This window comes from Pochonia chlamydosporia, chromosome 2 (genome assembly GCF_001653235.2).
Source record: "Pochonia chlamydosporia 170 chromosome 2, whole genome shotgun sequence".
Lineage (NCBI taxonomy): Eukaryota > Fungi > Ascomycota > Sordariomycetes > Hypocreales > Clavicipitaceae > Pochonia > Pochonia chlamydosporia.
In genome coordinates, this window is record NC_035791.1 from 2,171,907 (window position 1) to 2,197,618 (window position 25,712).

The following is a 25,712-nucleotide window of genomic DNA, read 5'->3' on the forward strand; positions in this document are numbered from 1 at the left end:
CGGACTTGGCCGAATTATTTACAAGTGCAATCACTACCTCTATCTCACATGTGCTGGTGCGCATCTAATTAGGCGCTGACAGACATCACATCACACATAGAGGGGTAGAAGCACCACCACTCTCACCATGAGACCACCCAGACCTTGGACATTACTTTCCATCTTTCTCACTGCCACACATCTACCACCATCTCTACAGACATCTCATCAACCTCAAACTCCCCGCCCCTCAACACGCGCAACACCATTCCCCTCCATCATGGACACTTCCAACCTCACAGTCGTGGACATCCACACGCACATGTACCCTCCGCAGTATATCAAGATCCTCGAATCTCGAACCACCATCCCCCTGGTCCGCAAATTCCCACAAGCCCCCGAACCGCGTCTCATCCTGCTGGAAGCCGAACTCGCAGACCTGGAAAAGGCTACACACGACCCGTCTGCGAAACCGCCCGGACGCCCGCTCACGTCGCACTTTGCATCGCTCGACCAAAAGATTCACTTCATGGACACGCATCACATTAACATCTCTGTCATTTCTCTAGCTAATCCGTGGTTGGACTTTGTCAACGCCTCCCAGGCAGGGGCCATGGCCGAGTCGGTGAACAAGGACTTCTCAGAGATGTGTGCCAAGCATCACGGCCGGCTATTCTTCTTTGGTACGCTGCCTCTTACGGCGCCGCTGGACACTCTGCAGGCATCGATATCTCACCTCAAGGACCTCAAGTACTGTCGTGGTGTGATTCTCGGGACGTCAGGTCTTGGAAAGGGGCTGGACGATCCGAATCTTCTTCCCATCTTCGAGGCACTTGCAAAGGCAAATTTGACTGTGTTCCTTCACCCGCACTATGGTCTGCCGAATGAGGTTTGGGGCCCTCGCGCTAGTGAGTATGGACACGTTCTTCCGCTGGCGTTGGGATTCCCCATGGAGACAACCATTGCCGTGGCGCGAATGTATTTGGCGGGAGTGTTTGACAAGGTCCGTGATTTGCGAATGCTGCTGGCGCACAGCGGAGGGACTTTGCCATTCCTCGCTGGCAGAATTGAGAGTTGTATATTCCACGACGGCCAACTTGTTCGTGAGGGAAAGGTCGGGAAAGGTCGTCGCACGGTTTGGGACGTGCTAAAGGAACAAGTCTACCTGGATGCCGTCATATATTCGGAGGTAGGCTTGAAGGCCGCAATTGACGCGAGCGGCTCTGATAGACTCATGTTTGGTACCGACCATCCTTTCTTCCCACCCATCACAAGTGATGAACAGGGTCAGTGGGAGAGCGTCAGTTTGAACCCAGAAGCTGTGGCCAAGGCGGTTGGCGAAGGATCGGCCGAGGCCAAGAGCATCATGGGAGCAAACGCAATCCGGATTTTGAGGCTGGAAGAGCAGGCATGACATTTTTCCAGCTCTTGCAAAAGTATAGTGAGAATGTAGTGAAGCGAAAAGATTTCGTTTCGGTAGCGTGATTGTCAGTCCCTCTTAAACCGCTGCCGTCTCGCGCTGATACCTGACCTCTACTTCGTGAATCTTCCTTCGCGCCTCAAGGACCGCCTTTTCCGCTTCTTGCAGAATCTCCGCCGACGTATCCTGCTTCTGTAAATTTCGAACCGCCTGAACGGCACGTAGCTTCTCACAAACCAGCTCCCAGTACGGGACATTGATACTCAAATCCGCAACATAATCCCCAGGAACGTTGACAGTCCCATTCGCCGGTCCAGAAGGCTTGCCAATCGATCCAAGGGTCGCCTTCATGCTCTCCTTGGCCTGCCTCTTCCTTGCCTTCTCGTCCCTCTTCTCCTTCAACCGCCTCCTCGCCTCAGCCAAGTCTTCCACCTCCTGCGCAGCCTCAGCCTGCCGTACCGCCTCCTCCTCCCTCATGCGTTGCTGCTCATTCAATCTCTCACGCTCTTTCTGCAGCATCTCCCGATCCATTTGCTCCTTCTCGTCCCTCACTCTCCTGGCCGCATTTTCGCGCGCCTCAAGATCATCTGCAAACTTCTTGCGCTCCTTGTCCATGGCCTCGCGTTCCTGCTTCCGGAGGAGCTTTGCCTTGATTGCTCCATCGTAGACGGTGCGAGAATTTTCGTCCATCAAAATGTCTCGCGCCTTTTCTAACAGCTCCCATTTTTCTGGGTCGTAGTCGGCACCGGCTTTGTCAGGATGGTGTTTCAGGGAAGCTTTTCTCCATGCTCGATGGATGTCCTCCTTTGGGGTGAGCGCGTCAATACGGAGAACATCGTAAAGATCGATGTCCTTCTCGGCGTATTCGCCTGCAAGCCGCGGGAGATCCTTGTTATCCTCGCTCATTTTGTCTCCTCTCTTTCGATGACCTCTCTTTAGCTGACTGTGTCTCCTGGAGTATGTTGCGCTTTGCTGGCGGTGAAGCTGAACAAAGGACACTCGGCGAGTGACGCCTCACAAAAACGCGGCTTCTGAAATCGCTCGATAAACACCCGTCACTTGTCTATGTACCAGAAAATTTCTAGCAGAGGATTTCCCTATAAATTGCTGCGAAGGAGAGAGCGCGTCGGGTTTTGTCAGTAAGTGTGTTGAGGTGAAGATATCAAAGTGGTTCAAATTTCCAGGCAACATTCAGTCCATGTGACCCACTTTTGTCACGTCCGCCACCTTGTTCCTGCAAGGTACCACCACTCATTGCCATTCTCGAGTTTCTCTTCACATTCATCCTCATGTGAACTTCGTCCAGGACCAGCAATTTATTTCTAATATTTTCGAGTTATATTAAACTGGGATATATTGTAACGCCCCTTGAATCCATATACATTGCGGCATTTCTATGTGCAAATTAATAAGTATGTGACGCCCCTTGTCTAAAAGCTTTCCTCGCTCGCTCAGATCGACTCCTCCTCTTGCTTTTGTTCGCCCTTCTCTCGGCATAATCGTACACATTCGGTTTCCCGCCCGACAGTTCCAAAACAAACCGTTCATATGGCCCCAGCGGCTCTTCAGCCATGACCCGTTGGTTCGGCGCATTCCTCTCACTGCCAGCATATTTCCAAATCCAGCCCTCACGAGACGGCCGGTCCCGATAACGGTCATATGGTTTGTATGCCTGGTATTTCGGCTCTTCATCCAACTCGAATATGGCACGCTTCAACTTCCAGTCTCTGAGAGCCTCACAGGACCATACGCATTCGTCATTAAGGCCTAACCCTTCGCATGCCAGTCGTACTCGAACGGAGCTGTGGACCTTCTCGTTTGTATCTTGCAAGTACTTTTCTCGGCATTGAGCTGTCTTTGGATCGACTTGTTTGTACATGCCCGGCGTTCTTGTCGTCTCACCGGATAATGCGTACAGAAAGCCGCCTGCTTTTTGGATCGACCCCAAGCCCCAAGGTCTGAGTGGCCTGTTGTTATCATAAATTTGATCTACTGCCCACTGCTTGATTCTTCGACGGTCCTTCTTCAAATTTTGTGCTTCAGGTGACTCGTAAAAGTCGAAGGTCTGCTCAACAGCTCGTTGCAGCGATCTTGTGTCAAACTCCACGCCGACACTGGTCATTTGGTCCATCATCCCTGGTAAAGTCAGCATCAGAGAACTTGATAATGCTGTTTGAATTTGGGTCAGGACATACACGCCAAGGTGGAATTAGCAACGCCCTGATCATCCCACCCACCACCACAGTTTCCATGATTTCCAGGAAACCAGACTTGCCGTAAGTCTGTGCACAGTCTGTCACGCCGCGGGCGTTCCCAGACGGCAGGGCTGAAGGGCGCGCGAGTCTCATCAAGCGCCAGTGCTTGGAACGCATGCTCTATTCGATCTGATAGAGCCGTGTCATGCCACTTATATGTTCACTGAAGGTCAGTATCTTGCGTGAAAGACAGGGAGTTCGTGGGAGACTTATTCGTCATTGTTTGGCCTGACACCAATCTTTTCCAGCCAAGGGATTTTTGGAATACCCAGACTACCAACAGTATCCCACACGCACACACCCTTGACCTTGATGAGGTCCCCGTTACTTTGATAGACTCTGGTGTAGCCCATCTTTTCCAGTCGCGCTCGATATTCGACATCAGCATGAGGACCCTTGGGTTTGTCTCTGAACGGCACGTCTGGAAACGGGTCATCATAGTCGTCGTCCTCCCAATTTTGCATATCCTTGAAAATCGGATAGAAGTGTTCCACGCCCTCCCTAGTCAACAAGCCTAAATTCGCAATCATTCCAGAAACGGACCTCGCCGTGAATGCTCCTCTTGAGAATCCCACGAGGAACATCTCATCGCCGTCCATGTAGTTGGCGCAAAGGTACGCGTACACTTCGCGGACACGCTATGGGAACTGGTTAATATTTGCGAATCTTATCTGCAACTTGGATCGCGACAAGTCACCTACCTCTGCTAGACCAGCTCCAAATGCTCCGCCGGTGATACTGTCAAGAGTGTTGCTGCCACTCCCGACTCCCGACTCGTAAGAAATAATTTGCAGAGTACCATCGGCGCAACGGCGCTTGAAACATCGCGAAATGCGAGTGACGTTTGAAGGCACTTGCAGAGTGCCCTTTTTGCTGAAAAGACCAGATTTGGCGAATCCGTAGTCGCTATTCATCCAGGTGCCATCACAGCAAACGATCAATCGCTTCTTTTGCCGCTTTGGTGTGGCATATTCGGCGGCCATGATGAAGAGCTCAGTCTGTTGGCGTTCTGTGCGCCGTACTCTGTCGCCTTTGGGGGGCTATGCGATGAAAGAGAAGAATATTTTGTATCCGTGGTGGATTGATTCGAGAGGGTCCAGAACAGCTCTAGAGCCAGAATTCGCAGCAAGACGGTTTAAAAGATGAGAGAATCTGTGTTGGAGATGAAAATAGTCTTGCGCCAAGACCTCATGTACCCCATGTGAGGCTTAGGACACCAAACTCCAGGGGGGTAAGGTAAGATGCGTGAGACGCTCACTCACTTTTGCCCAGCCTCACGTCCACAAGGCTCGATCAGTGTTAGCCAGCCTATCAAAGGGAAAAGATCGGCTAGCTACAGGCAAGTCATCGGATGCACAACACCAATGGCCCAAGGCTGTTGAAGTTGCAATGCAGCCGTTCGGGGCAGACTCGTGCGACAAGACAAGTGAAGGACTCCAATGTGATTTTACCCCATAAGTAGTCGGTGGCTCAAGCTGCTCCGTAACATTGAACGAGCATCAGCAATTGCGCCTGGAAAAGGCAACTGCAGCGGCCTGACCGAAATGGCTTTGCCCAGCTGCAGTTGGCGAGAACAGGGGTCGTCAGACCAGACAGGACCAGACTGGTTCAATGTTCGTCCTGTCTGGTTCGTCCAGCGTCGTATTTTCCCCGATGCAGGTGAAATTGCTTGCGCCTCCCTCGTGATGGCCCCCAGACATGCAGTCATCTCTCTCTCATCTGTGCCTCATCTGTGCCATCTCGCCCCCAGCCAATGCCAATTTGACCCAGCCTCACGACTCCGGCACTACGGCACTCATAGGCGGATTTAGTTGCCTGAATTATTGATCAGCTCCCACAATGGTTTCCGGGTGGTTTGTGGTTGCACGAATGGAGGGAGTGTTGGTTGTTGGCTTGTCAACAGGCTTCAGTGTTGCACTTGACTCTTTAATTTGAAAGACCAATGGCCGCTAGGAGTTGCAGCAGCCGCCAGGTCATCTGCCATTCAACATCTGGTTTGATCAAATGGCGTCTCGTCTGGTTATTGCATCTCCAGCCGACATGGACCGTGTGTGCACTGGAGGTTTCAGGGGCCGGCCCGCTGTGTCTAGTGCGCCATCGGCGGATCTTCATTGAACGCCCATTTGATTAGCATCGACCAGTCTGTATTGCACAGGGCTACATTTGGATTTGATGCAATCTATTGACTTCGTACCCTCAAGTTGCCAAACCAGTCAACGACACCACACCCACCATCTCAGTCCGCTTCAAACCCCGTCAGAACCTCTCCGCTTTCAATACAGATCATTTGACCCATTTACCGCCCGGGTTCTGCAGTGTGGAATGGTAAATTTTACAGCATTGTTACAACTACAATCTACAACCGTCGCCTCAACTCGGAGTGCCAAGCCCCTCCCGCAACCACTCAGGCACAAACGCCTTCACCTTCACATCGTTCTTGTTATCCTCCTCGCCCCATTCAAGCACGAATTCATTCCCAGGCTTATACGTAGCGGCAGCCTGTTCCCCTGGCAAGACCACATCCGTCATAATCTCAAGCCTACACAACCCCAAGCCAATGTTTCCCACCCCCTTCAGCCACTTGCCCGCACTGCGTCCCTTCTTGCCAAACCTGCCGATGCTCGTCTCGGCGGGAATCATATCGGCCGTCAAACTCTCCGGAGAGGTGCACTCTGGATCGTACATGAGGCTCTGCGGGGCCGCCTTGTCATTGCTGTAGATCATGCACGGCAGGATACGTTTTCGCACAACACCCCGGTGTTTTGTTCGAATCGTGAGCTCCTGCCCTACGTAACAGCCCTTGTGGAAGTCTATCCCATTCATCATTTCCATATTGCTCTCAAGTGGAAGAGCCTGTTCGCGAAGGATTTCGTCCTGGCCCTCCGGAACCCCCTGCAGATATCGTCGAATCGTATACGCATCTTGCGTCGAGGTGTCGAGATCAACCTCGGGAGATTTTTGGTTCAGCTGAATAATTCGGTATCCTAACCCTGGAGCCCTGGGGTCCTTCAACACCAGCCTCGACTGATCGGGCGTGATGTCCAACTGTGATGCGTCATCCCACGCCTGCCACACAGCAGCCTCGTCCTGCGCTACGTTCCGGACTGTAACTTTCGCACGAAGCTTGTACCGCTTGATGAGCTTGGCGAATCTCGCCATCTCACTTGCGTCAGCCTCGATTAGGTATCCATCTTCCTTGTCGGCGAGGCCCTGCTTGCTCTGGTGGAAGGGGTATATGAAGAGGTCGTGGACTACGCGGCCCGTTGCGTTCAGGAAGCCAGAGTAGAAGGCATCTGTGCGCGGTAAACCTTCTTCATTTGTGATATTGGCCGTAGTTATGCCCTGAAGAAACTTTGTGGCTTCGGGCCCGGATACGGAGAGAAGCTGTCGTGACGGGAGGGCAGCGAGACCGGATGACGGTGGTTTTGGAGGTGCAACCGAGCTTGCGAATTGGCGTTGCTGTTGGAGACAGCTTCGGCAGAGGAGGCGCGCGGACGGACCACGTCCTACGAGACTGCGCATTCTGAATTGGTTTGCCGATAGCAAGGCTGTTTGGTGTACCTTACGGATTGTGCTGGAGTTGAAGCTGCGAAAACTGAAGGTGACGACGTCGCACGTGTTTGGTGGGGACCGAAAGCCGGGGTGACATCAGTTGCGAGATGTTATGGTGATGTGTCATGGCACTGCGCAAATACCGACTTGATGAGAATATATTAATATTGTCGTTTTCTATACTATTTTGTGACGGCAACCATTCTTAGCGATTTGTTGTAGTTCTGACATTGAGCTTCGCTCTGTGATGCTGGCACAGGAACTAGTCAAGCGCGCATTTTCGAATCCATAAGGTTAGAAAATTAAATATCATGCAGAAATTCCAGCAAGACGGCGACAAAGCGGACGAGGACATGGCAAAGCCGGTTCCCGTTCCTCGTACTATATCGCTACGGAGTTACGTCCGTTGAGCACATGTCCGACCACACTGAGGTCCTCTCAGCCCTTGTAGAGAACGTCGGCCATCCTTCGATGCAAATTCTGCTTCTGGTTATAGTAAGCATTGGCCCTGATTAAACAATTACAAGTGCCTTTAAAGAAACGACGGCCTGCTTGTAAGCAAAGAATATATCACCACTTATTTTAGACTAATTTCATTAGTTTGGTGATGAATGGCGTAGAAATTAACCGGCAAGCCGTTGAGAAGCCCCGTCGGGAAAGGACGAGTTGCTAACCACGCACAAGAGCGCAACATGATGACCATTTGTACAACGTTTCACTTGATGCAGATGAGGCAGATTCTTTGCACATCAATCTTTTGCGGCACACTTTCTCAAACAAACGACAAGAAACCCCGTATCACACAGGATTGTACGGAGTGTCAGTCGTCAATTACCTTGCAGAGAGATGACATCTTGCTGGCTGCACGCACCAAACACTATCCATTGGGATGATACAAATAGCAAAAGTTTGTCTTAGCATCTGTGATAATATCGATGGGCCGAGAACATCTGTAAGTGTAAGACACAGACGACATCAGGACACACCAAGCCATAGAACATGCTTCAACGCAGCCATATGACGGATAAGTAAAGTGGTATTTCAGAAGCAAGACAGTTTTAGACAGAAGTAGAGATAGCTGCGAAAACATGTCGTTCATTATGTTGCCGAACTCGAAACCTTTTATTAAATCCTCTTTTCCCTCATTACGGCTCAACCCGGTGTTCCTGATATTAGAGGTTATGTGTTGACGGCTTGTTGCACACGCAACACAGGCATTCGTTCCAATGTTCATCTGCCCTTTCGCTGAGAGTACTGTATCAAGGACATCGATGAAATGTCTGTAAAGCCGAGGAGGCCAGGGGGATGTTGTTGACCGGTCTGCCAGCACCTGCCATTATTCTCCGTAGGGATCGACTGGATTGCTCTACACCAGTTTTTAGACCACCCATGTCCGAACCAAGATTATGATTGTCTTGGAGAACAAGTTCTAGCCTTTATGTGTCTTAGCCCACCCGTTTAGACAATTGGTTGCCAGTTAAAACAGTCTCACGAACTGGAGGCGGTGACTAGGGACAATCGAATACAAGTAGCCTTCTCGAAATAGGCTCTATTCGCAGATATAAAAGACTCTTACGCTCCACGCCAATATCGCAGCAAGCTGATCCTTCCGAGAATTGACTCACCACCACAATGCGCAGCGTCTACGTCGTCTATGCCTCAATGGTGGCCGTTGTAATGGCTGCACCGAGTGGTACTGAAGATGGCATCGCTGCAAGGTTGCAGATGCGAGACTGCAGTTTTCCCGCCCACTGCGGTGTCGTTGGTGTAAGTTACGTTGAATATCTGTGTATTGACGAGCAAGTTGCTAATATTCGATGCGAAACCCAGTGCTGCAATAGGTTCTGTAAGCCCAAGTGTGTAAGTGCTCGTTCTATTCAGCGGCACAAATCTGCTTTCCACGACCCAAGTTAACGTCTGTAAAGCAAGATTGCGGTGTTAAATTTAGCTGCCCGTGAAATACGATTCGGTGAGGCCGGTGTTTACGAACTCAGCATATCTTGTCCAGCTACTGATAACAAATCTACACATCGTGCCGGGCTATACTGTGTTGGGGCAGTTTATGCTTTTCTGTCGGGGAGGCTCAAAGCCGCATCTCGAAGAAATGCAATATCAGAGGCATAGTAGGGCGCTTAATAGGATTGGTCTAGGGAGTTTTGTTTTTTAATCTTGGCTTTTTGGATTTGCGGCAAAGTTGGCTTATACAAACAGAAGTTTATTTTGGCTGAGTGAAGGAAATGGAAGACAATGCTGCGATGTGAACGAAGCACCTTGTTTGTCGTGACTGCCATCTCGTTGTAACAATGAAAGTACTGGTGATGTTCGCTTTGGAGTATACTTCGCTCTTCTGACATCGGCAAGCTCAAGGATGCTATGCCATGCCAATGAAGAAGTCAATACAAATGCTACTCAAAGGGATGATTTAGCAGTAATCATTCAATTTGTGGTGGACGTAAATCATAAGTCGTCACGTTTCAGTGTAAAGGGCAATCTCGCCATATTAGCCTATTCGGAGTTCAGCAGAACCAGTCTCCAAAAGTCCTGTTCCTATAAGGCAAGAAGGTAATGCGAACATGCCCGGGTAATTACCATGTGCGGTTTCAATTCGGATGAAAGAGAAGGCGGAAGCTATATTTCCACGATGTATTACAGTACTGTAATACACCACAACACAACAAATCCATTTGCAGCACACGCCCTCCACGATCAATACATGTCTTGTCCTCCGACAACGGGCTCACCCCGATCATCGCTCCAAGGATGAACTTCACGATACACTCAGGCACATTAACCCCCGCTTATCGGCGATTCTGGGCACACGTCGATCTCCGATCCCCATTCCGGACAAGGTCGGAGGCACAGCCGGCACCAAGCGGGCAACAAGCGGGCCCTGGATGGTCCCGTGATGCACTTCGATTTGCATCGGCGAGGTCGGACTCCATGGAAGTCCCGGGCACAGACACAATCACAAGTCTGATACAGTAGACCAACGGCCGTTGAATTACGGAAGAGAGCATCTCACGATCGAGTCCTTTAGAGTGCTACGCCGGGCAACCAATCCATTGTGAACGGGTATTCAAGCTCCAGGCGGCTACCAGCAAGGTTCACCAGCCGCCCTCAGCGTTGCCATCAATATGCACAAACATTGCAATACAGTATGCAATATCCGTTTCAAATTGCTCCCTGCAACCTGCAACCTGCAAGCCGCTCACACGGGTGACATCGCCAAGGCAGTGTTTGTTGGCCAAAGTGCTGCCTGGGTACCTTGAGGACACAGAACAACATCGCTCTAGGCATCCACGGCACTCTGCATCCCAACAATATTTGCCTTGTTGGCTGCCTTGTTCGCAATCTGAACACCTGGCAGCTTTGACCGTATCAAACTCCAGAAAGCACCAGCAGATTCAATTCGACACCAGCCACGTATCAACATCGAAAGCCTATCGCGTCGATCCCTTCCCACCAAGACACAAAAGTCACGGCAGCCTTGCTACTCACACTCCAAACCCGCAGTGGAGAACAACATTCAAGAGACCACTTTATCACGTACAGATGAAACCTACATTTTGTGTCGTACATACCAGGCGAGCGGAGTAGATTTTTGCACGATAAAACTTAATCAAAGTGAAGCAGAACTGCGCCATTGATTGAATGAGACGAGTTTACCCACAAACGCAATCCAATCTTTGCCGTGATTTCTGCATGAACGTAAAGCTCGTCTTGTCCCATCCATCCAGGTTGCCGTGGTTCGGTTGACTGATTTATGATATGGGCAATTGAACCCCGCTGCCCGGCTCAGAACAGCCTCATTCAGACTTTGGCGTCAAACGATCGCTCAATACCGAGAGTTCCGCAACGGGCACCAGACTTGGGACCGTTGCAAAATTACCCAGTTGATCCGCCCCGAATGCCGCGGACAATTTGTTTAATGAGCAAAAGCTCCCTTTGGTGTCAAGTGACGACCTGAATTTTTCCTCAATCCCAGCACTAACTCGTACTGACACAAAGCCCTGCAAGGGCGTGAAATTGTCCCGCTCCAAGGTTGCCAACTTTCTCATGCAAAGCACGCCGTAATGCACGCCTTTCTCTTCACGCGCCCGGATGACAAAACATCAACGTTGACCCTCCGCCATTTTGTGATCAGACTTCAAACCTTGCTGACGTGACTGCCCGATCACGCATCCTCATTGGCTGCAACCCGCTCCCCTGCCCTCAGGCTGATGAATCAAAAATATGGTACGTACCTCGTGTGGCAGACGGCAAGAGTCCGAGAAGCCGAAGAGCGGTGGGGTTGAAGTCAACTTTTTTTTTTTCCTTTTGGGTCTGCACAAGAAAGCGGTCGGCCATGATTCATGCCCGGGGACCGATACCGCCCCGCTTTTTGGCTGCAACCACCAGAGTCAAGGTGCAGTGGTGGAATGTCACGATGGGCAAATAAGCAAGTCACAAGGCGGTGGCCTTTTGGGATGCAAGGTACACGAGGGACATGAGAGACGAGATGCTTTTTTGAAAACTTTGTTCAATTCTTTTGCCCTGAGGCTGTTTGTAACTATGTACTATGTAATTTGAGCCACTCTACCATTTTATGGGAGCGGTCTATATGCCAAATCGTAAATCCATGAATATATCCAAAGTGCTGTTTATCCTGAGTGGTGATGATGCAATGAAGAAAGAATATCGCTTTTTTTGTAAATCCCTTTAATGCCCAATGTGGTATCAAGTCTATGAAACGCCTGTGCTATGCCGTCGCTGAAAAGAAAAGTCGCTAGAGTAAATTGGAAGAAATCGTAAAGTTGGAAACTCATCAGGTTGCTTAGTATACCGAGATGGCGGATACCAGACCTGCTGGAGTTTGTCGAGAGACGTAGTAGTCGTCGTCGAAGATTTCTTCCTCTTCCTCCTTGGCGGCTTCCTTTTCGTTGTAGAGCAGCGCGGCATCAGCAGGCGAAGGGGGCATGGACTCGTCGTCTGAGGATTCTGAGTCGTGGTCTACCAGCTCGGGAGGAGAGCTGGAGTGAGAAGGAGTTCGAACAAGTTCGAGCTGTGCGTAGTCCTCCTCGAGATCGTCACCCATCTCTTCCTCGTCGTCGTCGTTTACGAGCTGAGCTCGCTGAGCGGCAACGGGAATGCGGGCGGAAACAGTGTTGGCCATCTCGATGTCTTCCTCATCAAAGTCGGAGTCGGAATCAGAGTCGGAAGAGTCCGAGTCGTATTCCTCTTCAGGTTGCTCAACAATGCGGTCGGCCCACTGGACATGACGATCAGCAGCCTTGTTGTTGGCACCACGGACGGACTGGTTGAACCAGCGCTCCTGCTCACGCTCGGCATCGGCAAGTTCGAGCATCAAGGAGTCGAGCAGGTTGGCGTGGCCGACGAGGAGACGGAGATCGTGATCGGGTTGGGCAGCCTCGCGAGAGAGCTTGGCCCGGGCCTTGTGGGCCAGGTAGTAAGTCTGAGTGATGGACATTGACTTCTTGGGAGCAGATCGAATGTGAGAGTAGGAGAAGGTAGTGGGATGTTGAGGCTGAGCTACTGCTACTGTCGACATTTTGAATTGTGGAGGGAAGCAAGTTCCTTTATGTTTGGATGGTATTGTAATTGATTTTTCGCTGGGTGGATATTTGGGTGAGTCAAGACCCGATTGCGGATAGCCGGTTGTAGCTGACAGGGATGTCGAATCAAGAGCGTGTGGCTACCAAGGGCGGTGATGGTGATGAGAGCGACTGGGCAAATGATGTGACTGCGAGTTGCATGTATGTATTGCGTGCGTCGATGTTGTAGATGTTGCAAGTGTGTTGTAAACTCTTAATTGTATGTTCAAGAGTTGTCTAAATGCTTCGTGATGGTTTGAATCTGGTATTTCCAGAAATTCTCAATCCCAAGGGGGGGCGAAGTGTGATACTTATCAATGTCCGGACTTCCATACTGGAGCCTGTCAAGAATCCGAGTCGGGAGCGACGACGACGCCGACGACGCACACACGCAACGCACGCCGCTAAGCGGACTTTGTGCACGCGGACCCGAGCAAGAGAGAACGAGGCCAGGGCAGGGGTGGTGGGTGTGTTAGTAAAGCAGGAGTGGGGCGCCGAGAAGGTGTGTGAGTTTTGGTGTGACTCCTCTTCGCACTCTCTTTCTTCTCGTCCAGCCAGTCCTGTCAGAGAGCCTCTGCCAGAAGCGTAACGCCTGGGTGCCGCCATGGACATTCCGCAATAACCGCTGACTAAATCCGAGCTGCCTGACAAACCAAACTTCACAACGTTGGAAACCCAGAGATGCCGTCCCGGGTTTTCGAGGTCTCATCTCCGAAAGCAGTACCCTCCATTGCAGTGAGACACACTGCTGCAACGGGCGTACCTTCGCGCGAAATGGTACACGTCCGAGTTCACGGCGGACGAAAGAAGCGGACTCGGCACCCTGCTGGATTCCAGAGCCCGGCGTCTCGTTCACTCATCAGCATCGAAGCTGATTCCCCATCGAGTTGCCGTCACACTCTGCCGTCACACTCTGCACCTGTGACTGATTGCTCGCTACGCTTGAGAGTTTGCAGGCGTCCGCGCCACGGCGGTTTGTAAGGCTCGCCCTCCGGCAAGCCCATGCACTCTCACGCTGCTCTCCCTATTGACCTAACTGCTCGCTCTCACTGCTACGCATAACTGTATTCCTAATCAGATGTTGGTGCTGACCCCCTCAAAGCACGTCAGTGTCGCTGGACGACACGGCTTTTGGCTCTCTAGTGCAGTGATGATTCCACCACACACCCCCTAATCTAAACCCACGGCAGTCATACCTATGTCCGCTATGCCCGTCCCTTCCTCAATAGCCCTACGGAGGTAATTCCACGACCCATCGGATTTCCATCATTGAACCCACCATCTGGTCCAAATCATTTCTCAGCAAGCCCAAACGCCATTGCTCTTGATAATTAGCTTTCCAGAAACACAGTCATCATTGTGGCTTTCACGGTAAAAGTTCACGGTAGAAATCTCCGATTTATTTCCCCAGCAATACCGTACGCTGACAATCCCAAGACAACTGTCCACACGCCCTTATCTCCACGTTCCGCAGCCCTATTTCCATCCTTCACCTTCTGTGACATTCTCCGCCTGACCATGATTAGATGTCAACATGAAAGGCGTCATCTCACCAAAGCCACCAAGGCTTAGAGTCAAAAATCCGTAGCATCGTTCCGTAAATGGTAATCGATTCATACGTGCATTTTTGATAAAGTGAAATCGTGCGTAGACAAAGGGGGAAACCGAATCGAATGCACGCCGGTTTCCTCGCTTTCGCAGCAGCGCCTCATCGTTTTCCCAATCCAGTGACATGCAACGAACAAACGATGTGAACGAACGAAACCCGCTCTCCTACGCACCGCCTCCGTAAGCAGGGCACGTTCGAGGGGGGTTGTACGACATCAGTGACTGGTCTGCAACGGAGTAGAGCAGCCGTTTGGACGGAGAATGCGACCGACCCGAAAGCGACAAGCCACAGACGACTGGCCAGACAACGAAGCGTGCAGCGCGGCCTGGCAGGGGTCTCGCAGTAGGGCTGAGCTTTGATGATGACTCCTTCGCTGAGAAACCGACCGTAGCCAACCAGCCAGGCAGCCGGATTCCTGATGGGACCCACAATTCTTGATCTTGGGTTTGTCAGGATTGATTAGAGATTAGATGGTGAAAAGTGGTGCTGCTTTAATCGGTCGTTCGCTATGTCCGAACGATCTCTGGGTCGGAGACATTCAGAGTCAGAGATCAACGGCAACACCAGATGATTCATACTGACGATGCTTTGGAATTGACGAATCAGCAACGCCAATTGATGTCGGAAACTAATTAATTGCAGGTTCAATAGCAACGGGAACAATTGAAATCGGCGAGATCAACTGCATACCAGTCACACTTTTGCATCCCATTGTGCCTCGCATGCAATTGAGACATCACCCTCACCAAGGTTTCATTCATCCCCAGCTTCGTCCGCCCAATTCAAAGTCTCGCGACACTCTTCCCCATTGCGGCAATCGTTCGTCCACAATCAATGCGTATTTACAATTCTGCCCAACACAAATTGACACGTACATATTCCGTAGCACAGCCCAGATCTCACGCGTCGCATCGAAACGCATGCCCAAGTAGTCCACATCGTGCGAAGCCCATGCAAAAGCAGCGACTCCCCTGTCGCCCAATCCAGGAGCGAAGCCAAGCCACATCTCGGTTTCGCTCAGTTCAATTAGAAATGCGACCATGTGCGCTAGACCACAATAGCCAAGCCAAAAGCCAAGCTCAGTCGTCCGCGTGCGCGGCGTTTCACCACATTTTTCTGGTCCGTCACTGCGCAACGTGCTCGTCAGGTCCAAATGTCCGCTCAGCCTCCGCGGCGCCCACGTAATCCGCAAGCATCACGCATCACTGCTGGGCATAACGGTTCCTGGGCGTTGTGCTTCTTGCACCGTTTTGCGGACACGGCAAATAACTCCTTCGAGAAGACATGATCCCGTACCCCGGCTGGCGGGTTGAGTGCCATGCTGCACGGGCAGATTGATGAGATATCCTTGACACGGTTGTGCCTGCATGAGAAAGAGGCCAAGGAATCGGTTCAGATGTCATTCTCGGGTTTCCAATGCTTTCGCACTCCGTAATAGCCCGTGCACCTACATCATGGGCCAGAATCTGTCCGTTTGCGAAACGTTTCGCTAAATCCTTTGTAAAGTCCGCTATTTTCGCGTCTGTCCACTACATTGCACATTAGCTTCACAGATTTAATTTTCCTCCATCTAGGTCTGATGAAAGAGTCATTCCCCGTTGATTTCGGCTTATTCATAAGGCCCAGTCTAAACGCCGAGCCCACTCCAGCCCGAAAAGAAGGAAGAAAAATGTACAGTCAGCGGCGGATCAAAACGGCAGGACCCACACAATAGAGTCGTCGGTCGGTCTTTACACAACCTCCGGCAGCCGAGCGCCTTACAAATTCTTGTCATTAGCTGAGTGACCCGTTTCTAACTTTTTCTGTCCGTCGCCTCCGGCATCGTGAATGGCGTTTTGTACGGCAAGCAGAAAAAGTTGGTGTTTTCTCGAGACCCACGCTGCCAGAGGATCAGATCATCAAAGTGGCCGTCTTTACATGATCAGATCATCTCCATACAGACAAGAAAGATTGAAAAATTGCTTCACATGACCTCATTCGCAACAGAGGTGTGCATCTATCGAAAGGCCTCAACTCCGCTAGCAAACGCCGTGGACATAGATGGACACTCAATTCTGGAGCCCCGGCACTTGAACACATGACCTGGAAATGTTGAATATTCCCGTAGCCTTGCAAATCAAGTAAACAAAGTCCGGTGTAAGTGGTCAATTGACCTGCTGGGTGGATGTTCAAGCCGGCTATCCGTCATTGAACTCGCAGCCACAGCTTCCCTGGTCCCTGGTCTTTCTAAGCGGCATTTTTGCAATGCAGGGCCCTATTCTCGCCTTGCTTCGGGCCCGGGCATGCATGCATGATGACCGTAAGAGAAGTTTCCGGCTGCAATGCCCAGTGTTCCCGTCCTTCTAGAAGGGTGTCATGGAAGGTGTGCTTGTGGCTGTCCCACTGGCCGGAGACACCCGGGTTATAAGGGCTACCCTTGTTCAGCCCTGCGACGTTTTGTTTATTGCTCTGTTTTCCGATGGATCCGTCGGGGGTGTTGACTTGGGGTGCGTGATGATCATCGTGAAGGCGTGTCGGGGGTTGTTGGAAAGCGAGCCGATGTTTGTGTGGTCTTGTGACTCTTTTGGATTGACGAGGCGAGATACACCATGTTGTGAGTCTTTGGTTGCCGAGATCGCTTTGGTTTGATTACAATTATTCGGTACTGTCAAAGTGTCGTTACCAAGTTGATTGTGAAAATGCCCGGCCGGGAGACCTTCCCGTAAGGAAGAGTCAGCAGCATCATAGTTATTATCAATGTTCGTCGACTAGGACCACGGTGTCATGTTGGCATTTTAAAGTATATGAACTTTAGTTGAAATGCCTGATTAATGAAGAAATAGATTGCTTCGTCGCGTTGCATCAGATGTACGGGGCTGCCGTCGTCTCAACTTCAGCTGTATTAGCCGGAGATAGAGTAGCATATCCCTGCTTAAAGGAGATCATTCAGGCAGTATTGCACATGTTTACTGAAACTGCAAATACCGTTCATCCTGAAGTAACGTATTCTGTGTTTAGACTTGTGCTGGCAGATTGTAACCACTAATTCTCGCTCGGCATGTCCAACTTCTAGCCAGAAGAACCTAGCCCATCATACAAGCCAACCCCGAATTGCTTCAGGGCATTTTGGCCATCGTATGACTTAATACGGGAGGCAAACACACGGTACTAAGGGTCAGCTGTGATTCACTCCCGAATAGAAGCACGTACAGAGCTGCTATTGTACTTCAATACAATCTGCCACGATTTAAATTTGTAGGCGATATTGGCCAAGGTTTGCTCCTGAGATCAGAGGCAAATCTCTTGAGACTGGTAATTGCTTTCTATGATGTGAAGGCAATATTGCATACCAGGACGGCTAGCGATACAGAATCGTAGTTTGTTGCCGGTCAATCTTGCTTGACACGCGGTTCGAATGGCATAGCATCGATATGCCATGGTTGCTCAAACGCCTCTCATGCATCTATTCAAGTTCTAACACAAGGGTATAGTCTATGCTGCTGTATTTGATGCTAGTTATTCTGCTCGAAGCTTTGTCTTCGCTCTCTTCCGCTTGCCGCCAACTTCTCTACCCTCCTCGACCTCCAATAAAGCCTCCCTCTTCTTCTCACTCACGATCTTGAGTGCATCACGAATGACTCTTGTTTCGAGATTCACGCCTTCCTCTTCCCACGCGTCCATCTGCCTACCTACTCGTTCCTCAATGGCCAGGACGAGTTCCACGTCTCGCTGCCCCACAAACGTGGCAGACTCGCCTTTCCGTCCAGCACGAGCCGTACGACCAACTCTGTGAATGTAATCGTCTGGGTCTCTGGGGATATCATAGTTGACAACGAGGCTGACTTCAGGGATATCCAAACCTCTCGCGGCAACATCTGTAGCCACCAAGATACGTGCAGCAGAAGCGCGGAATCGTGCGAGGTTGTCGATTCGCTGGCGCTGGGGGAGTTGAGAGTGCAAGGACGTCACCCGATGCTCGAGGAGTCGGAGAAGATGGTGGAGGTAGTCCGCAGTAGACGTTCTGTTGCAGAAAATGATAACGGTCTTGTCTTTGTTTGCTTCGGTGAGGAGGAAAACATGTAGGTAATGCTCCCTATGTGTGACCGGTATTTGAATGTGTGTTTGGTGCAGGGTAGTCGGAATGGCTAGCATCTGTGTATCAACTTCACAGACAAAGACAGGCTGTTTTCCGGGCTTTTGCGGCATGTTCTTGAGTGCCCTCACCTCGGGAGTGATCGTTGCCGTGAACAAGAGAGTTTGTCGCTCGGCCGCGGGAGGAAGCACGGATAGGCATTCCTCGACATCAGGCAGCATGCTGCCTGGCCCAGCAGCGTGAAGCAATCGATCTGCTTCATCGAGGACGACAAAACGAACTCGACGTAATCCGCAGATAGTGTCCTCTCCAGAGGTTCGAATATGGTCTGCCAATCGTCCGGGTGTAGCAATTACGACATGTGGTCGCTGCGCCAAAGCGATTGCTTGAGGCCGCATGTCTGAACCTCCCGTAACGAGAATAGCTTTGAGGCTTTGAGGCGATGAGATAGCTTTGAACTGTTCGTATATTTGAAGCGCAAGTTCTCTTGTAGGCGTTAGAACAACCCCAAAAATTGCACTGGGGTCTTCAGCCCATTTTTGCAGAATAGGCACAGCAAAGGCGACAGTTTTTCCTGAACCGGTTCTGCTACCACCTATGCAATCTCTGCCTTTCAGAATTTCAGGAATACAGCCCTTTTGAATACCCGTAGGTCTTTTAATGGCCATGTTTGCAAGCGACTGCACGAGCCATGGCCGCACATTGAGGCTAGAGAAGCTTGTGTTTCGGTCGGTGGGTGCCAATATAGGATTCTGTGGTTGTATGATGGATTGTTCGACTTGGGCACGATCCGTAGCTCTTTTTACTCGAGATGGTGCCTTGATGGTCGAAAGTATAGTCTGCAGGTGCTCTTCGTCGCTATCGCTGCCGCTGGCGTTGTTAACTTGGTCGAGGTCCAGTGAAACACCGCCGTCCTCTGAAAAGGATGTTCGTCGTCGTTTTCGTGCTCCCGCATTGTCCAAGAAGTCCGACTCTGCGGAGGACTCAGACCCTGACGTATTGTCGACATCCGATGCTGCCTCAGGGACTATATGGTCTTCTGCAGCGTGCATTTTTGCCGGCTTGGGCATGGTAGAACGTCACCTGCAGTCGTTGTTCGTCAATACGTCGATGTGCTCTGGCAATTGAGCCGATCTCTGGCGACAAGAAAAAAAAAAGTTGGGAGTCTTCATCATTGGTGGGGCAAAGTCAACTGTTGTGGGGCGGTAGTTCGTCTAACAAGGAGAGAGCAAGAGCGACTGGGCTCTTGCACAGCACTCTCTGGTTCTCCTCCGTGCAAGCAGCTCCGTATCGACACCACTAGCCGAATGTGGAGTTGAACCAGGAACTGGCAGGAGCCAAGGATTGCTCGTCGTCCCTACCTTTCTGACATTCCGTCCTTCAGAACTTGGCGTAAGCTTCGTTTTGGACGACTTGCGTTCAGGCGAAACGTTGACCGCATGTCGCCTTCGGCCTCCTTTTCCGATTGCATTGCATACGTACCCAGAAAATATATGCGTGGAACCATCGTGTCGTATTGCCTTTACTGAAACTGAAATTAACGGACTCTTTTCACACCTACTGCATTACGCATGCTAAGCACGGGTATTCTCTTTTCGGAAGTTCACCTTACTAGCGTCGTGGCACAGAACCAGGAGATCTCTAGACGCGCGCTTGCAGGCGGGAATCATCATTGTTGGTTGGTGAAAAGTTACCACTGTCTGTTGCACCAGCAAGTCAGCCGTCCAGCACAGTCGGAGGAGAAGTCAGCAGCAAGCATCCGGCACAGGCGTCCACGACGCAACGGTGAGCTGGCGTGAGACGGAAGTTGCGCTGAAACAAGTGGCGGACGACGAATGCTACGCACCTTCATAAACGGCCCATGCCGTTGCTGACAAGCCGCGGTTCGACATGGTCAAGTTCAAGTATCTGACAAGGACGAATTCATCCGGTGGCATATCTGGTGTTGTTCCAGATGCAGCAGTGACGTTGGCAAACGTCATATTCGCCGACCACCAAGGTCTCTTTCCAAGGCTAGAGTGAGCCTAGCCGAATCCTTTCAGTACGATGCGTACAATGGATCATATGAAGCTGTCATTCTCCGCCCCATCAGAAACGGAGTTGTTTGTTATGCAGGTCGAGTGCTGGAGTAAGAATTTGAACCCTGTCGAAGGACCCTTCCTAGCCGACGGCGCCTGATTACCCGTCTTGACCAGCCTTCAAGGGTACAATGTTACTCCGTACATGCTAGGGCGATGCATCAGGGGCTGTCATGACCAGACCCATACATCGAATCAGTCATTCATGCTAGAGGGCCGAATCAAAGTCACGTCACGCCATGTATTCACAATGTGAAATTCAAAAAGCTCATTTCCGACGAGGGAATGAGCATTAGAGCGGTTTCAAGAACAGTGGATGGCAATCGGGCACCAGAGGATCAATGTAGGTGATTTGTGATGGTCACGAATATCAGGCATTTGTCACACCCTTCACACCTCCATAATGGAGTTCAGACTTCACAAATTGATGAAACCCCCCCGATCAGCGACTCTCGTTGACCAGTATGAACCCGGAATGGGCAACCAGGCTTGCGTCGGGGTACTCCTGGGCACACGTTGGTTCGATGGTTGCACCACACATTGGATGAGCCAAGACAAGCCCTGACAGTCCCCAATGGGTGCCTGCACTGGTGACAGGCAATTGGTGGAGGGGCAGCAACTCCGTTGACTGGCTAAATGCCCACAGATTGCATTGTATTGGATTAAGCCCGGAGGAGTGGCTGTCAATCGGTTGGATTCTTCTTGGTGCAAACACGAAGCGGTGCACGCCATGCGCAGTGTCCCTGTCACCACAAACTTGAGAATTGGGGCGACGTGGTGGAGGACCAGGAAGAAAAGTAATTGGCAACGATGAGCATATCTGGGCTGGTGTTCAAGAAACTGTCAGGAAAAGAACCGCTTGACACGGACCCGAGTCTTTCCTCGAGACAATTGCACAATTGTGTGTTGCCTGCTGCCATTCGGCCCCTTGGATCCGGCATCGAGATATTCTCCATCAAAGCAATTGGGAGCTCCATCGGGTGGCTTGAAATTGTTTCAAGAAGTCTTTGCAGTGGCCACGGTTGACTGGTTCAGAAGTCAAAATTGACCTGGTCGTCGATGGAGTCGAGTGGTCGACAACAGGCCAGGCGGATCTCTTGTGCCGCCCATAACAGCCCCAAAGGTCTTTAGTGCTTGCTAGGGGCGATGCAAGTCCCAGATTAGCGCCAACATTGAACCCCAGGTGCCTCAACCGACGCCCGCAGGGGTGATCGACTGAGTTGTCGTCAAGATTTGAACCTGTTAGGTCAATAGAATCTGGAGCCGACGTTGGGCTGGATGGGTCAAAACATTGAATGTCATCCACAGGCAACTTTTGTGCACATTATCTGATGTCAACACGACGACCGCCGGTGGAGTTGTAATTTAGACTGGAACAACGTCGAGAATTGAGCACCAAAGAAAGACGGAGTCCTTCACTTTCTACTGTTGGAGTGAGATTATGCCTTGGATACATTGTGCTGTACTCTGTACTTTGCTACAGAGCCGCAAAATAACGTTAAACCAGACACATCATGTTTGACTTTAGTCCAGAACAACAGCTCGGCCCCTTGACCATGACGTTCGACTCAGGAATAAGGCATCAAGAAATTCCAACCTGTGGTCTGTTTACCGATATACGAAGGGGCAATCGATAAATAAAAACATAGATAAATTAAAAAAAAAAAATGCCCTGCCTCTGCACGGAGTACTCCGGAGAAACAGGTAATATTGCAGTACCATGGCCCAGTTCGTCGATTCGAGCACAGATGCTCCCACCCCCTGGCGACAAAAGAGACAAGCAGACGCCAGATACCGTCAGTACCGAACAAGTACATCAAATACCCCTGGTACTGTACGGAGTAGGTACTGAGTACTGGCTGGTACGACAATGTCCCGAGTCGAGCACTGATGTCGGTAAAGGGCCGCCCCGCTACACAAGACACGGACACAAGACACATGCATGGAAGTACCGCACCAACTGCTCCGTACCAACTGGAAACATTCAATGTTGAACTGACCAGAGTCGACTCCATTGTTGATGTCAAGTCAGGCCTGTCCATGTCAGGACTGGAACCTGGCCTGACTGGGACTGGAACTAGAACTGCGACTGCGACTGCGACGCCAGGCCAGGTTGAACGGCCTGTGCCTTGGCCCTTGGGCTCCAGTCAAGTTCGCCCCTCCCATTGACTTGCACTCGAGTCTGGTCTGGTCAAGTCTGGTCTGGTACTCCGTACTCCGTACATGTACTTGTGCTCCCGCCTTCTTCGCCCACAACTGGCCGCATCGAAATCCTTCACTCATCTGACTCCTGCAGACGACGGATCCTTTCTTTGTCAAACTATTTGCATTCGGCTCACCCTGCTCATTTCCCGCCTGTGTTTCCAAGTTCTTGAGTCTTTATATTTCCTCGTGTCGCCTAGCCTGCTGGGGTACACCAGACTTCATTTCAACAATCCGAGGCTCTTGTGCGAACGAACATCAAATTGAACTGGATCCCACCAGCCGGACCAGACTCATATCGAGCCGCCAGCCAAGTTGAGTTCAAGTGCCCCCACTGGGCTCAACTGCTGTCCATCCATCATCCATCATCCCCTCATCATCTGCCCGCCAGGTGCCCACATACAGAACATCATCCGAAGCCAGCTTGCCTTGCTCGCTCTGCGTTTTAGGCTTCAACCCCGAACAAAACTACCACACATCGCCTCCAGACTCCAGACGTTTTTCAAACACCTGCCTCCAACCAATATCCACCGGACTGTTTACCGGCTACGACGCCGTCTCCTGCACATCCATTCAGCTCAAGGGCGCCTCACCTCTTGTCGTGCTACGACACTTCCTTGAGCTGTGTTTCTATTTCTTTGCCCACAACCACAGCTACCACCGAAACGTTCTTCTTCGCCATAGAAAAGCATCTGAGGTTACATCTCCTTATCTGCAGCTTCCTGCTAGCTGCACTGGCTTGCAAGCGTCGTTGTCATGGCGGACACATCAAGCTCGCAGTCGCAGGGCACTGACCCGGCGGCACAATTGGTGAGTGCAGAACTTGCAAATTGCCTCTCTACAACGCTACAGACTAACTCGTGTCTTTTTCACAAGCAGCCGATATCCTCTACAGCGCCGCCAACCTCCGCACCTTCAAATGTTGTTCCTCAACTTTCATCTCCAGCTCCCATACTGCGGCCGGCCATTCCCGGTGGTCGCTCCGGTGGCCGGACACCCATGAGACTTGGGATTTCTATTCCCTCATCTCCCAGTGTAAAACCTCTAGGCAATCAGCAACAAGCTCAACCCGCGCCGTCGAGACCGCCGCTGCCGACTTTACATCTTGCTACTCCCATGGGCTCCCGAGCCACGCCGTACGAGCAGCCTGCCGGATCACAAGGGATTCAACCTGGTCAGTCTGCCGATGGTGGCAGCGAAAGTAGCGCTGCTCATTCACGTTCCGGCAGTTTTGGGCCATTAGATGGCAGGGCAAGCAACCCAACCTCAGCAGGGTCCCAATTCTCCGCTCTTTCATTTGCATCACAGTATGGTATTCCGGTGACTCGAGCTCAAGGGACTCCAGACCCGGTATCAGCCGTCGGGTCCATGTACTCGGAAAGAAGCGAAGGTGGTGTTTCCATGGAAAGAGATGGCAGCCTCCAGGGCTTAGAAGCGTTTGATCAGCTAAGCTTGGAGAGGGCTAGAAATGCTGATGTTGAAGAGCTTGATGACGAAGGCTGGAGAATTGCCAGTATGGAGAAGCTGATTGTCGAGCTCGGTAATCTGGGTGAAGGTGCCGGGGGTGCTGTTACCAAGTGTGTTCTGAAAGGCGGCAAGACAGTGTTTGCGCTCAAAGTATGGTTTCCCCCATTGTTACCTGCCCACTACTACTACATTGCCCAGGCTAACATGGTTCATAGGTCATCACTACCAACCCGGACCCAGATGTCAAGAAGCAGATTGTGAGAGAACTTGGCTTCAACAAGGAGTGCGCGTCAGAACACATTTGCCGATACTATGGTGCCTTCGTTGATCCATCCACCGCCACAATCTCCATCGCCATGGAGTTTTGTGAAGGCGGTTCCTTGGACAGCATATACAAAGAAGTCAAACGCCTGGGGGGTCGAACAGGAGAAAAGGTCCTGGGTAAAATTGCCGAGGGCGTATTGGGCGGACTGACATACCTGCATACTCGGCGCATCATCCACCGAGATATTAAACCATCAAACATCCTGCTCTGTCGAGACGGGGCTGTGAAGCTGTGTGATTTTGGAGTGTCTGGAGATTTCGGAACCAAGGGAGAGGCCAACACATTCATCGGCACAAGTTACTACATGGCTCCCGAACGAATTACCGGACAATCATACACAATTACATCAGATGTGTGGTCTACAGGTGTTACTTTGCTGGAGGTCGCTCAACATCGATTCCCGTTCCCGGCCGACGGAACCGAGATGCAGCCGCGAGCAGGGCTAATTGACCTGCTAACATATATCGTTCGGCAGCCGGTCCCTAAGCTCAAGGATGAACCTGAGATGGATGTGTACTGGAGCGATAACTTCAAGTACTTTATTGAGTGCTGGTAAGTCTGCTTAATTTACGATGTAGTTTTCGCGCCTGCTAAACTTGATGATAGTCTAGAGAAACAGCCTAATCGCCGTGCAAGCCCTTGGAAGATGCTCGAGCATCCCTGGATGGTTGACATGCGAGCAAAGCGAGTCAACATGGTCAAATACCTGTCCTTTGTCTGGGGATGGGATGAGGAACGAGCTTCGTCGTAGACAAACCAGATCCGGCTCTACACCATACATAATGCGGGATCATTAGTTGCTCGCTCATCACGGAGCGTTACATGACCTGCAGCTTTTCGATGCCAATCTACCCCGTCCTGTAATGGGGTTTGTTTATACCAGTCAATCCATACCTAACTATATGATTCAGAATCGCATTGAACGAAGACGAGGGACGCATGGGTCTTGAGATGACAAAATCTTTACTATTACCTTTTATTGCTACATTGGCCTGCACAGGCTGTAAGACCATCATATTCACACGAAACCTTTGCGGCAACGAAACGGATACCTTGCAAGGAAAGCATATTTACCACAGCATCTGGGAGGGGGGTTATCGGTTGGATATTATTTGTTGGACAGGCTGACGGTGCATTTCTCCAACCGTCTCTTACATTATTT

General features: G+C 51.0%; 7 protein-coding genes across 7 annotated transcripts; 2 read left to right on the top strand and 5 right to left on the bottom strand.

The window, feature by feature from the left end:
* Nucleotides 1-259: 259 nt before the first annotated feature.
* VFPPC_02779 (uracil-5-carboxylate decarboxylase) lies at nt 260-1,393 on the top strand (the record flags this gene model as incomplete). The annotated part of the gene is made up of 1 exon (XM_018282372.1): nt 260-1,393. The coding sequence occupies one exon, from the start codon at nt 260-262 to the stop codon at nt 1,391-1,393; it is 1,134 nt and encodes a 377-aa protein (XP_018146821.1).
* An 84-nt stretch (nt 1,394-1,477) lies between these two features.
* VFPPC_13330 (heat shock protein DnaJ) lies at nt 1,478-2,305 on the bottom strand (the record flags this gene model as incomplete). Its single annotated transcript, XM_018291107.1, has 1 exon — nt 1,478-2,305. The coding sequence occupies one exon, from the start codon at nt 2,303-2,305 to the stop codon at nt 1,478-1,480; it is 828 nt and encodes a 275-aa protein (XP_018146822.1).
* A 499-nt stretch (nt 2,306-2,804) lies between these two features.
* VFPPC_13331 (peptidoglycan binding domain-containing protein) lies at nt 2,805-4,637 on the bottom strand (the record flags this gene model as incomplete). Its single annotated transcript, XM_018291108.1, has 4 exons — nt 2,805-3,535; nt 3,595-3,805; nt 3,888-4,292; nt 4,356-4,637. The coding sequence occupies 4 exons, from the start codon at nt 4,635-4,637 to the stop codon at nt 2,805-2,807; spliced, it is 1,629 nt and encodes a 542-aa protein (XP_018146823.1).
* A 1,387-nt stretch (nt 4,638-6,024) lies between these two features.
* VFPPC_13332 (aminomethyl transferase) lies at nt 6,025-7,176 on the bottom strand (the record flags this gene model as incomplete). Its single annotated transcript, XM_018291109.1, has 1 exon — nt 6,025-7,176. One exon carries the CDS (start codon nt 7,174-7,176, stop codon nt 6,025-6,027), a length of 1,152 nt encoding a protein of 383 aa, XP_018146824.1.
* Nucleotides 7,177-12,019: 4,843 nt separating this feature from the next.
* Nucleotides 12,020-12,754, bottom strand: VFPPC_13333 (hypothetical protein; the record flags this gene model as incomplete). Its single annotated transcript, XM_018291110.1, has 1 exon — nt 12,020-12,754. One exon carries the CDS (start codon nt 12,752-12,754, stop codon nt 12,020-12,022), a length of 735 nt encoding a protein of 244 aa, XP_018146825.1.
* Nucleotides 12,755-17,901: 5,147 nt separating this feature from the next.
* VFPPC_13334 (ATP-dependent RNA helicase DBP8) lies at nt 17,902-19,548 on the bottom strand (the record flags this gene model as incomplete). Its single annotated transcript, XM_018291111.1, has 1 exon — nt 17,902-19,548. The coding sequence occupies one exon, from the start codon at nt 19,546-19,548 to the stop codon at nt 17,902-17,904; it is 1,647 nt and encodes a 548-aa protein (XP_018146826.1).
* A 3,966-nt stretch (nt 19,549-23,514) lies between these two features.
* On the top strand, nt 23,515-25,301 carry VFPPC_02783 (MAP kinase kinase skh1/pek1; the record flags this gene model as incomplete). Its single annotated transcript, XM_022428292.1, has 4 exons — nt 23,515-23,568; nt 23,638-24,375; nt 24,441-25,102; nt 25,157-25,301. 4 exons carry the CDS (start codon nt 23,515-23,517, stop codon nt 25,299-25,301), a joined length of 1,599 nt encoding a protein of 532 aa, XP_022284568.1.
* Nucleotides 25,302-25,712: the final 411 nt, after the last annotated feature.